The 13489-nt window shown below is 38.1% G+C and overlaps 1 protein-coding gene across 1 annotated transcript; it reads left to right on the top strand.

Moving 5' to 3' along the window:
• Nucleotides 1–448: 448 nt before the first annotated feature.
• On the top strand, nt 449–10288 carry LOC137048342 (interferon-induced very large GTPase 1-like). The gene is made up of 5 exons (XM_067426467.1): nt 449–522; nt 2043–2282; nt 4366–4641; nt 4751–5026; nt 5516–10288. The coding sequence occupies exons 1-5, from the start codon at nt 501–503 to the stop codon at nt 10204–10206; spliced, it is 5505 nt and encodes a 1834-aa protein (XP_067282568.1). The 5' UTR covers nt 449–500; the 3' UTR covers nt 10207–10288.
• The last annotated feature ends 3201 nt before the right edge of the window (nt 10289–13489 follow it).

Genomic DNA, 13489 nt, shown 5'->3' on the forward strand with positions numbered 1-13489 from the left:
AGTGTGGACATGGCCTAAATGGTCTCTCCACGCCAATTACTGCAATCAGAAACAGGTGTTCGTCATCTGTGCGTGACGGTGACCTACTTACATGCCGCTCTGCTCTGCTCTGCTCTGCTCTTTCTCCTCTCCCGCTGCAGACCCCGCAGAACCACGCCCCCTCCCAACCACTTATCAAATCCTGTCCTCAATTTTTTTGAGTGTTCAAATACGAAGTACCAATAAAGTCACCAATAAGCTACGATTTTTTAAAAAAAAAGCAGAAGTACCCCACAGAACTGTGTTCTGCCAACTTGAATTATTCGTGCCATTGCCTTTTGTTTATATTTTTGTTATTTATCTCACAATAAAGGTTTTCCTAGTAACCAGCTTTGATCCACCCCTATAAGAGCTTAACCCATGCAATCAAAACTGAAAGTCAAGTACTCAAGTACTAATGTCTTATATAAGCAAAACAGAGACATACAGGCAATCATTTTGCTTTTTGAATCTCAAGGAGGATGGATCGCTATGAATCAACATGTGAGTATTTTTTTATTATTATCCAATGTTATTTTAACCAAGTCACCAAATATTTATATAGTGCTTTTCACAATACAGATTGTTTCAAAGCAGATTTACAGAATGCATAATGTTTATAATATCTAATTGCCTCATAGTCCACATTTACCAGTTTAGGGCTGGGCAAAAATATATACGTTTTGGCAACAATACATTTAAATTTGGAATCAAAATAAACAGTCAACCCCCAATTATTATTACATTAAATATGCAAAAATATATTTGTTTAATTTTCAAAAAGTCTTTTGCATATTCAAATTCAATGCTTTCTCTACCATCTTACAAAAATATAGGCAAATAAGTTCAGTCTATTTTTAGAGGATTTTCAGAATGTTGAATGAATGAATGACTATTAAAACTTAAGATGATGTTCATAGAGAATATATGTCTTACAAAAAACATTCATATTACCTTAAAGAAAACTGCTGAGGACCCTAATGAAAGCAGTGGTATTCACAAGTAAACTGAAATCAAATACTGGAGAGAAAATAATTTTATATATTATATATGATTATATTTTAAACACATTTTGATCAACTTTTAACAGTGTTTTACATAAAGTCACTACCTAGTCACTCTACTAAAGTCCCTCTACCTATATAGTCATTCAACTACTGGGAAAAGTGAAAAAAATAATAAATGTATCAATTTGCTCTTGTCTCAGATGCATGTAAATGTTGTGATTAGTAATAAAAGCTAATTCTTTATAATTTGTCAATTGGTTAATATTTCCTAATTAGGCTAATCTCATTCAGTAATCATTTGATTAGGAACTATCCAAATCCTAAATTTGCAATTGCTTACTGAGTCTTGCTTCTATATCATTTTATAGTGTTGATAGTATACTCATTTGTCCTGCATTACTCCCTGCAGTTACCTATTAATGACAAACCATTATCATTATAGTGTTACCAAATTGTTATATCCTGTGATAATGATTATGATATGAAATGATATGAAAAGTTGTTTTTTGTTTGTTTGTTTGTTTGCTTGCTTGTTTGTCTGTCTGTCTGTCTGTTTGTTTGTAGTACTAAATACTCAAAAATTATGAATATACAAATATACTTTTTTTTAGGATTCTTTAAAGAATAGAATAAACAGATTTACATTTTCTATAAAATCTTTTGTAACATTATATATTTTTTGATCAAACTTTCTGACCCTAAACTTATTCTCCTCTGATTAATAAGGAAAGTCAATTATGTAAGTCGTTTGTAGGTCGAAATGTGTAAACACGGGTTCTGTGGCACTATTAAACATTGCATTGTTTGTTTGCACATTTCAATGAGCCCAGAACAGTAACACTGACTCAACCAGCAGTGTGAGTTTCGGACAGGAGTATCTGTTTGCAGATGGAGGGCCATATTCAGGAAACCTGTTCAAATGACGGGACACAAAAACAAGTTTTTAATTATTTATTTTTTATTATGTTGGATGACAAAGGCAGAAAAATTACACACTTTATGTTCCCCCTCCCTCAGGTCACATTAGATTCACTGATGTAGGCCCACACTCAGTGCGCTTAGAGTGGGGAGATCCAGATGTGGCTGCAAATGGACAACATACATTCAAAATCAAATGGAAGAATAAAGAACAAGATTTTACAAAAACAACACGTGAAAACCATTTTGAGATAAAACAGCTTTCACCTGGCACAAGTTATAACATCACGGTAGTGGCGGTTGAAGAAAAGAAGAGTTTCTCTGCATCTGTGTGCACAGGTAAACTTATAGCAAGCTGCTTATGTTTGTCATGTATATTAGTATAATAAAGTACAGTTTAAAGGAAAGCTATACATGATGTCTTTCTGATGTCACAAGATAGAGACAGTACAGCCCTACCTATACTGATCAAATGAATGTGACATTTTTGCATTCAATTGAGAGTTCTGGACATTCTATAGTCTTTGGGGAAAGATAACCTGGAAACAGTTAAACTTATCTCATGAAATTACGACTGAATGGCGTGCACATCCATCCTATTATTGCCAGTCTGGGGAAAGTCTTAAAATATATTCAGATGCAGACAATTGGAATACACCAAAAACAAATTGTTTTAAGTTTTAACAAATTGATTAACTCACTATAAGCATAAATAATAATTTAAAATAGCAACTTTCCAAACTTCAATGATAAATCTATAGGAAGATCAGGGGTGTAGTCAAATATCATAATAATGAACGAGCACTTCACCTTATAGTCGTCTAAACTGTGTACGTCCTTATAACGTATACATCCTTTCCACCATGTATTATGTATTTAATCCACTTTATTACTACCTTTATGCATACATATACCCGATTCCAAAAAGTTGGGACACTGTACAAACTGTGAATAAAAACAGAATGCAATGATGTGGAAGTTTCAAATTTCAATATTTTATTCAGAATACAACATAGATGATGACATGTCAAAAGTTGAAAGTGAGTCATTTTTCAAATGCCATGCCAAATATTGGCTCATTTTGGATTTGAACATTCCAAAACAGTTGTGACAAGGCCATATTTACAGCTGTGTGGCATCCCCTCTTCTTTTTATAACAGTCTGCAAACGTCTGGGGACTGAGGAAACAAGTTGTTTAAGTTTAGGAATAGGAATGTTGTCCCATTTTTCTAATACAGGCTTCTAGTTGTTCAACTGTCTTAGGTCTTCTTTGTCGCATCTTCCTCTTTATGATGCGCCAAATGTTTTCTATGGGTGAAAGATCTGGACTGCAGTGCCCGTGTCCTTCTTCAGCCATGATGTTGTAATTGATCCAGTATGTGGTCTGGCATTGTCATGTTGGAAAATGCAAGGTCTTCTCTGAAAAATGTGACGTCTGGATGGGAGCATATGTTGTTCTAGAACTTGGACATACAATTCATTATTGATGGTGTCTTTTCAAATGTGTAAGCTGCCCATGCCACATGCACTTATACAACCCCATACCATCAGAGATGCAGGCTTCTGAACGCTGATAACAACTTGGGTTGTCCTTGTCCACTCTAGTCCGGATGACAGGGTGTCACAGTTTTCCAAAAAGAATTGACCACAGAACAGTTTTCCACTTTGCTACAGTCCATTTTAATTGAGCCTTGGACCAGAGAAAACGCTGCGCTTTTGGTTTAGATAGATTCTGTTTAGATATGGCTTCTTTTTTGACTTGAGCCCCTTTCACACTGCACGTCGGACCCGCAATATTCCCGGAACATTGCCGGGTCGCCTTCTGTGTGAAAGCAACCACGTCCCGGCATTGATTACCGAATTCGACCCGGGTCGGGGACCTAGTAATATTGCGGGATGTCACGTGTCAACTCGACCCGGGACCGTTAAGCGTTGTGTGTGAAAGCGCACATATTACGGTATTTCGCTGGCAGTGTGAATGGACCAAATCTAGCGGCCCAGGAACAAATGCCGGGTCGCATTATCCGTGTATTTGCCGGAATCGCAGTGTGAAAGGGGCTCAATAGAGTTTTAGCCGCAACGGAAAATGGTGGATTGTTTTCACAGAAGTATTCCTGAGCCCATGTAGTGATTTACATTACAGTAGCATTCCTGTATACTGTAAAAAACAAAACAAAAAAAAAACAGTTCTCCAACTGAAAGTTTTCCGTCCTTGACCGTCCTTGATTGTTTCAGATTCTCTCAAACTTTGGATGATATTATGCGCTGTAGATGATGATAACTTCAAACTCTTTGCATTTTTTCCTCTGAGAAACTCCTTTCTGATATTGCACTATTTTGTCCCAACTTTTTTGGTTGTATATTCTATATATATATATAGAAACCCAAATGATTTATGTTTACTTATGTGTTTTTTCTGTAGTAATCCCAGCACCTGAGAATTTTGAATATGTCTCAGTGGAACCAACAACTGTGAAACTAAGTTGGATATCACCTCAGAAAATAGATTACAGTCTATACAAATACCAAGTGATTATGTATAAAAATGAAGAGGAAACCGAATCTGTGACTGTGAAATCAAATGTAAATGAAATTTTAATGACAGACCTACTTCCTGCCACTGAATACAAAGCTACAATAAACATAATACTGGATGATGACAAACAGAGCGAACCAGCAATTTTAATTGTCCATACAAGTAAGTGACTGTTTTAGGAGCCTGTCCATTTATAGCAACATTTTTTTATGTTAGTTAATGCACAAATGAAATTGCACAAAACAATATGGAATTTTTCAACCCTCTACAGTGCCACTCCCACCTGAAAACCTGGAAATCAAAAATGGTGCTACTTCTGTTTATCTGAAATGGACTGATCCCATGATGACTGATGACAAGATTGTTCACAGTTTCAGGGTGATCTGCAGTGATGAAGCCAATACAATAGAATCGATGTTCACAAATATGGGAGAAGCAAATTTAAGTCTACAACCAGGAACTGAATATTCCTTCTCTGTCTACACTGTAATTGAAACAAATGGCATAATGCTTGAGAGCATTCCTGTAAAAATCGCACAACGCACGAGTAAGTTATTTATTCCTTTACCTAATGAAATAATAAAGCCAATGCAACTCTGCTGAAAAGACTATATAAGACCATATATACCTCTATTCGAATCCAGGTTGGTTTGGTGCTGTACTAGAAGCCAACTATGAGATGGTTGAGCAGGTAAACCTCACTCACCTGGCTTGAAGATGTACACTATAGTGACTGACGAGGTCTTTGCTTCCGTGTTAGTTCACCCAACTACCATACTGGCTATTGCTAATCTCAGCCCCATCCGGAGCAGAACTGGTTATCAATCATTAGCAAAAGGAATATGGGTTTAATCCCAAGGAAATTTTATGTTTAAAAAAAATCTTAGTTAAGAAGCTTACTTGGACACCAGTATCCAAAACAAAATACAAAATGGTCTTTTCAGCAGATAAATAATTCCACACACACACATTTACTGCCATGTTTTGAATGTATTATATGTACACATATACATAACTGTATAATTCTGCATTGCAGACATAAATATGGAATCAGTATTAATGGATCTGGGACTACAACGCTACCTGAGGGATAAATTGTCTCTAAAGTCTGTGTTGGAATTAAGGAAACCATCAGATGAGGACCAAACTGCACATAATCTTAAATCTTTGCCGTGGGTTTTCCTCAGAAAGCTCATGATGGTCAATTCATCAGCTAGAAGCATTAAATGTGCCTCAAAGTGTAACTCTAAAACATGTGAACAGAAAGGTGTCAATATCAGTGAGATATCTACTGGATTTTACAGCGATCAGGAAGGAATCAATCCGCTGGATTTGATCACAGCTCTGTTCCACTGTGCCGATCCATTCCTCCAGCAAGAAATGGCTCTAAAAATGTCAATGTGTCAGTTCTCTGTGCCTTTGCTGCTGCCAAACTGTGACACGAACGAGTGCACTCTGATGCTTTGGGCCTTGAGGGACATAACAAAACAGTTCAGATCCCATGGTTTAGAGGATGACAGTATTGTGCTAACTGATTTGCCCCTGATCTCTTTTGCCAGACTAGGAAAAAGCAGCTTGTCCAAGTCTGAGTTCCTTAATCATCTCCTCAGAAACAAAGAGCAACATCATGACACTTTTGTTCACAGGAAACTGATAAATGGAAACTTTCCAAGAAAGATCTCTAATGGTCTTGTTGAAATGAGCTGGTATCTCCCTGGGGGGAAGAGAAATTCTGATATCTTTACAGAACCAGTAGCTTTGGCTAATCTTCGTGGGGATATTTCTGCGTTTGAGGTCCAATTTGCTTTCCTGAGCCAAACATCTTCTGCAGTTTTTCTGTTTTGTGATGATTTAGACTCCAATGAGATGTTTCTGGATTCCTTGCAACTCAAATCAAAACTGGTTCTTGTTTGCAACCAAAATTGTCCAACATCAAGCAACAATTTAAATTTGTCACAGATGAAGTACAAAAAATACTCAGTAATCCTCAAGGAAGGCAACATTAATGAGGCTGAATTTTCTGTTATACTACAGGATGCAGTTTCTGAAATACTTACAGATTCTATAAAACTAAGTATTAAAAACATGTCGAAGATTGCACCAGATCTGGGTATTATTGTAGATGAAACCAATGCTATATGTCTAAGAGCAAAGGAAAGGGCAGATAGAATCACAAGTAAAATCGGCAATATACCAGAATATAAAATGAAGGAACTCCCTTTGCAAGGCAAACCGTGGAAAGAGTTATCCAAACTGGAGAAAGAGATGTGTCGAATTAAGGCGAAAAAACAAAACATTGAGCAATACAGGAGTGACCTTGAAAGTCGAATCCAGAATCTAAGAATGGAACAAGGAAGTCAAAGGATAAGTGAAGCAATATATCAGTTCATTTCTGGTTTGAGCAACTCCACGAATGAACAGATGCATTTTCTCAAATGGATGAAAATTTATTTAGACAGTCTAACAAGAAAGCACCTATCCAGGCTTGAGGAGCAGTATAGGAACGTATGTAAGAATGCCACAGATGATAAAGAACGTCTCAGAGATCTGGAAAATGAGATTGCCAACAGCTCTTTAGGAGTTCAACACTTCATGAGAGAGTTGAGTCAACTTTATGAGTCAGCAAAAGGATATTGGAAGAACCCTGGCCTGAAGAACCTACCAAAAATATGTGCACAATTGATGCTGACTGGGTTTCCTCTAGAACTTATTGATGGAGAGGCATCAAACATTCCACTGAGGTGGATTAGAGATGTTCTCACGGCACTCAACAACCTGACAAGACCTCACAACAGGATACGAGTTGTAACAGTTCTAGGAGTCCAAAGTACGGGCAAGTCTACTCTACTCAACACAATGTTTGGAATTCAGTTTGCTGTTAGCAGTGGAAGATGCACAAGAGGCGCCTTCATGCTTCTAATAGGCGTATCTGAGGAATTCAGATCAGAGCTTCAATGTGACTATATCCTTGTGATTGACACTGAGGGGTTAAAATCTCCAGAGTTGGCTAAACTAGCTGATAGCTACGAGCATGATAATGAACTTGCGACTGTGGTTGTTGGGCTGAGCGACATCACTATTGTCAACATTGCCATGGAAAACGCTACAGAAATGAAAGACACTTTGCAAATTGTCGTCCATGCTTTTCTCCGGATGAAAGAGGTGGGGAAAAGACCCTGTTGTCATTTTGTGCATCAAAACACTGCAGATATTGCGGTGTACGAAAAGACCTTGAGAGAGAGAAAGATTCTCTTGCAACAGCTAGATGAAATGACACAAGCAGCAGCTAAAATGGAGAAAATGGGCAAAAACAAGAAATTTGCAGACATTCTAGATTACAAGATTGAAAAAAACAACTGGTACATACCTGGATTGTGGCTTGGAACTCCACCAATGGCCCCTGTTAGTACCGGTTACAGCGAGGAGGTGAATAACTTCAAGGACAGTATACTTGAGGTTTTCAAGTCAACAAAAGTCCCAGCACAGGATTTCATGGCATTTGCAGAATGGATACGAAGTCTCTGGAAGGCTGTCCAGTTTGAAAACTTTATTTTCAGTTTTCGCAACACCCTTGTCGCTGAAGCGTACTCCAAACTTTGTGTCGAGTTTAACACTTGGGAATGGGCCTTCAAGAAGCACATGATTGACTGGTACACAAAATCTGAAACCAAAATCACAAACATGGGTGTAATGGCAGTGCGTTCAATAGGTGCACTTAACATTAGAGGAATATTAGCGGACTTGAAACATGAAGCTGCTGCTGAGCTTGACAGAGAGGAGAAAATATTTTTTGATAAAATTCAGCAATACTTTGAAAGAGAGGAGGAGCATGTGCACCTTGTTGAAAATCACAAGGAGGACTTTTTAAATAGTGTACGAGGCCTTCGAAGGGAGACAGAGACAGAGATACGAATCAAACTGGAGAATGCTGTATTGATACAGAAGGGGACAGCAAAGGTGGAATTTATTAAGCTACAGCAGAGGGATACCATGAGAGACAAAGTGCTTAATTTGATCAGTGTCTGCAAGAATAGAAAAACGAGTCCCTCTGAAAGTGAACTAGATGAGGAATTTGAAAAAATGTGGGATGACATTGTAAAGCAGTTTTCCTTTACAGCTCTACCAAGGCAAGATGTGGTGAAGGAAACCTACAGACTCTTATGCAGTAACCTGGATATGAAAGGTGGGGCAGTACATGAGATGCTAATAAATGTCACAAGTCTAGATCAGTGTGGAACTGGATCTTTTTTGGCAAACACCGAAACAGACAATATATTTAAAAAAATGTGTTCTTTTCTGCCTGAGCAGAGAAATAAAAGAAGATACATACAACAGTCGTGTCAAACCATAATAAATCACAGTGTAACATTCATGAACTGTAAGACAAGTGCAAAATCAGACTACAATAGTGCTGACATACAAGAACTGCTGTGCTCCATTGACAAGGAATTGAAAGACTGCAAGGATGTAGAGATCAGCCCTGAAATTGAAGCATCTCTCAAGATCCACATTTGTGGGATTGCAGCAAGAGCTTTCCAGAAAATGCATGACGACTACATACAGAGAACCGATCCTTTGACATCTCTTGAAAGGTTCAAAGAGCAGTGGTTAGCTGACTTTAAAGACCTCTACTACCAACGAGACCAGTGTCAGAAGAAGGCAGAGATGTGTGCCATGCAATGCTTCGCCCCTGCCGTGATGGAATACATCCAGAAACGTCTTGGACCGGACATTGTGGATGAAATGTTGACAGGCAAGACAGCTGTTGATTTTAGCACAAGGTCATTTTTCCAGTTTTCACTTTTAAAACAACTGCTTCAGGATAAAGACTTCAACAATATTATTGAGTATGTGGTGAACTATGAGAAGTTTGTAACTGAGTGGATTTCAGAGAAGATCATTGAACATTTTTCAAAGGAAGACTCTTTTCTCAAGTTAGAGATGAAACATTTGAACACAATTATCAACAAAATCAAGGATGCTGTAAGAGCAGAGAGAGAAGCAGACATCTGCCATAGCAATGATGCTGGAGAGGGAACAAATATACACATTTTTGTGACCAAAGTCTTCAAATGTCTTGATAAAGAGCTGGTCATACCAACTGACACCCTCAGTGCAACTCTGGTTTTAAACAACTCGGACCCTGCCGATTTTCCAGATTGCCTTAAATCATCAATAGACAAAATGTATCAGGCCTTAAAATATCAACTACATGGAGAAAGGGATATAAGGGCTAAGCTAGCCAGACTGTCACTAAACAGACCTCAAGAGGTGCTCTTCAACAGAGTGTTTGGCTGTGGGAAAAAATGTCCATTCTGCAAAGCACCATGTGAAGCTGGAGGAAAAGAACATACTGAACATTTTGCCTCAGTTCATCGGCCACAGGGCATTGGTTACTACAGTTGGGTTAACACAAATAAATTAATCCCTGACATATGCTCATCTCTTGTTGCTAGTGAACTATCATTCCGCTGTAAAGACACAGGACAACAGTGGCATCCATATAAAGAATACAGACAGATCTACCCAGACTGGAGGATACAGCCTGACTCTAGTATTGAGGCCACCGACTTCTGGAAGTATATCTTTGCTAAGTACAACACCAAATTTGCTGAACAATACCAAGTTAAACCAGCAGATATACCTTGTGATTGGTGTAACATCACTATACAGCAGGCAAATAAATGTTTGGAAGATACATTCAAATTGAGTTTCTTAAAAAGATAATGGAGAACATCAACAAAACCAGAGTTCAAATGGAGATGTTAATTCATTGACCAGCCACTAGTCTGTGAGCAAAGACTTTAAATAATTGTGCAGATTTTTTTCCTTGTATAAACTAGTGTTTGATGAATGACAATCAATGAAGAATCAACAGATCTTCTATATATACACTCACCTAAAGGATTATTAGGAGCACCATACTAATACTCTGTTTGACCCCCTTTCACCTTCAGAACTGACTTAATTCTATGTGGCATTGATTTAACAAGCTGCTGAAAGCATTCTTTAGAAATGTTAGCCCATATTGATAGGATAGCATCTTGCAGTTGATGGAGATTTGTGGGATGCACATCCAGGGCACAAAAGCTCCCGTTATTGGGTTGAGATCTGCTGACTGTGGGGGCCATGTTCTGTTTAAGCCAAATTCTGACTCTACCATCTAAATGTCTCAACAGAAATCGAGACTCATCAGACCAGGCAACATTTTTCCAGTCTTCAACTGTCCAATTTTGGTAAGCTCATGCAAATTGTAGCCTCTTTTTCCTATTTGTAGTGGAGATGAGTGGGACCCAGTGGGGTCTTCTGCTGTTGTAGCCCATCCGCCTCAAGGTTGTGTGTGTTGTGGCTTCACAAATGCTTTGCTGCATACCTCGGTTGTAACGAGTGGTTATTTCAGTCAAAGTTGCTCTTCTATCAGCTTGAATCAGTCGGCCCATTCTCCTCTGATCTCTAGCATCAACAAGGCATTTTCGCCCACAGGACTGCTGCATACATTCACACCATTCTTTGTAAACCCTAGAAAGGGTTATGCATGAAAATCCCAGTAATTGAAATACTCAGACCGGCCCGTCTGGCACCAATAACCATGCCACGCTCAAAATTGCTTAAATCACCTTTCTTTCCCATTCTGACATTTAGTTTGGAGTTCAGGAGATTATGTTGACCAGGACCACACCCCTACATGCATTGAAGCAACTGCCATGTGATTGGTTGATTAGATAATTGCATTAATGAGTGAAATTGCATAAATTGAACAGGTGTTTATAATAATCCTTTAGGTGTGTGTATGTGTATGTGTATGTGTATATATATATATATATATATATATATATATATATATATATATATATATATATAGTCTATTTCTATTATTGTATCTAATCACAATTTTATTTTAAACACAGAAATTAAAATTGGTTTTCATATTATCAAATTTTGTCTGGATGACAAAATGAATTATAACATTCTGTAAAATGGATCCAGACTGCTCCCTGTTAAATGTGGTGTTCCGCAGGGGTCTGTTCTCGGCCCAATCTTATTCATCCTCTACATGCTTCCCCTCGGTCCTGTCATCAGCAGACATGGACTATCTTGTCATTATGTTGATGACACGCAACTTTATATTAAAACTGCCCCAAGCCCCTCCACAGCTCTGTCACGACTCACCACGCATGTCTTGAGGAGATTAAAGGATGGATTGGAAGTAACTTCCTCCAGCTGAACTCCAGTAAAACTGAGGCACTACTGGTTGGCACCCCTCATCAGATCCACTCCTCTCCCTTATCCCAGCTCATCTTTGATGACCAGGTCATCACTTTCTCCTCCTCAGTCCCTAACCTAGGGGTTCGGTTTGACCCCCAGCTGACCTTCAATGACCATATTAAACACATCGGCAAAACCTCCTTCCACCATCTTCAAAACATCTCCAAACTCCGTCCCCTTCTAACCTTTCCAGATGCAGAGAAACTTGTTCATGCCTTTGTCTCCACCAGGCTGGACTACTGCAACGGACTCTTCAGTGGGATTTCTGTCAGAAATATTCAGATGCTTCAATAAATCCAGTACAGTGCTGCCAGAGTCCCTATGAGTGTCCGTATATATGATTACATCACTCCCACCCTACACTCATTGCACTGGCTTCCTGTTTCACCCCGAATCAACTACACAATCCTCCTGCTCACACATAAATACATCACCGGACATGCACCACCATATCTACAGGAACTCATCAGTCTGAAATCCTCCACCTGCACCCTCAGAACTTCAGGCCATCTGCTTCCTCAAGTCCCCACCACCAGGCTTCGTACCATGGGGATCGAGCTTTCAGCTCGGCTGCACCGCGACTCTGGAACCGCCTTCCCAGTGAGCTGAGAACAGTTCAGAGCCTGGACCAGTTTAAAGCAGAACTGAAGACTTTTCTGTTCAGAAAGGCTTTTATGTGTTGATTGTTTGTATTAATCTATATTTTTACTTTTTATAAATTGTTGTTATTTTTCCCTTTTCCATTGTTGCACTTTGAGATTCTTCGGAATGAAAAGTGCGTTAGAAATAAAATCTATTATTAATATTTTATGTCTTTTTGGCACATAGCTTTAGAGTAGCCAAGAGATTTTTTTGTGAACACTGACTCTAAAAAAGCTCTTACATTTGTGTGTCAACAATGTTTGAATTGTTTTATGACTTTACATGTAAACATGTGCCACTATCATTACTCTAATGTGTGTAGAACTCAATGTAAAACAAACAAAACAAATGTGAGTGAATTCAAACATGGAAATAATTACAACCATTTCCAGAATAGAGAAAACAATAAAAGTCTTGATTTGACAAAAGAGGGTTTTTTTTTTTTGTTGATTTTTTTTTTTTTTGGTCTCTGAAGTCGGACATTTTAGAGTTGAAAACACTAGCCTTATGTGTTTCATAAAGCATGTATCTATTATGCAAGTACACACAGTTTACGATTTATTGAGCTGTACTAAAACTGCACTCAAATATATTTAAAGTGTTAATGGCCAAAGAATTCTCTGCACCAAACTGTGATCCTCAAAGATAAACAATGCTTACTTTAAGGCTAAATAAAACCCATATTTTGATTCATCTAAATATTGTTTAACTAATCTCTGCGGACCGTGTAGAATGAATACTTTACATTTTAAATGTCTTTGGAGGAGCTCTGACTGGTTCCATTTGAAAGAGTCTTTACTTTCTGGAGATATGCATCACTTTGCCATTTGTTTTACACAAAGCAATTTATTTAAACTAAATTGCTCTGGTACCATTTCTGCCTGGCCTACCCAAATTGAAAAGCTTCCTATACACACACATACAGTGGTCTAAAAACAAAATATTTGTGTCATTTTACAGGAAACCCTATGAAGCTACATAAACCACATGTAAATATTGTCTGAGCATGTATTGAGCGAAGCACAAATTGTATCTCCTTAAAACAAAGATGACAAAATAAAAAAATAAAATCAATCCATTTCCGAGGTAAACAAATCAAAAC

This window comes from Pseudorasbora parva, chromosome 19 (assembly GCF_024679245.1).
Source record: "Pseudorasbora parva isolate DD20220531a chromosome 19, ASM2467924v1, whole genome shotgun sequence".
NCBI lineage: Eukaryota > Metazoa > Chordata > Actinopteri > Cypriniformes > Gobionidae > Pseudorasbora > Pseudorasbora parva.

Coding starts and splice junctions, on each gene's coding strand:
- LOC137048342 (XM_067426467.1), top strand. CDS start 501: ATGGATCGCTATGAATCAACAT. Junction 523..2,042: donor GGATCGCTATGAATCAACAT/GTGAGTATTTTT, acceptor CCCCTCCCTCAG/GTCACATTAGATTCACTGAT. Junction 4,642..4,750: donor AATTTTAATTGTCCATACAA/GTAAGTGACTGT, acceptor AACCCTCTACAG/TGCCACTCCCACCTGAAAAC.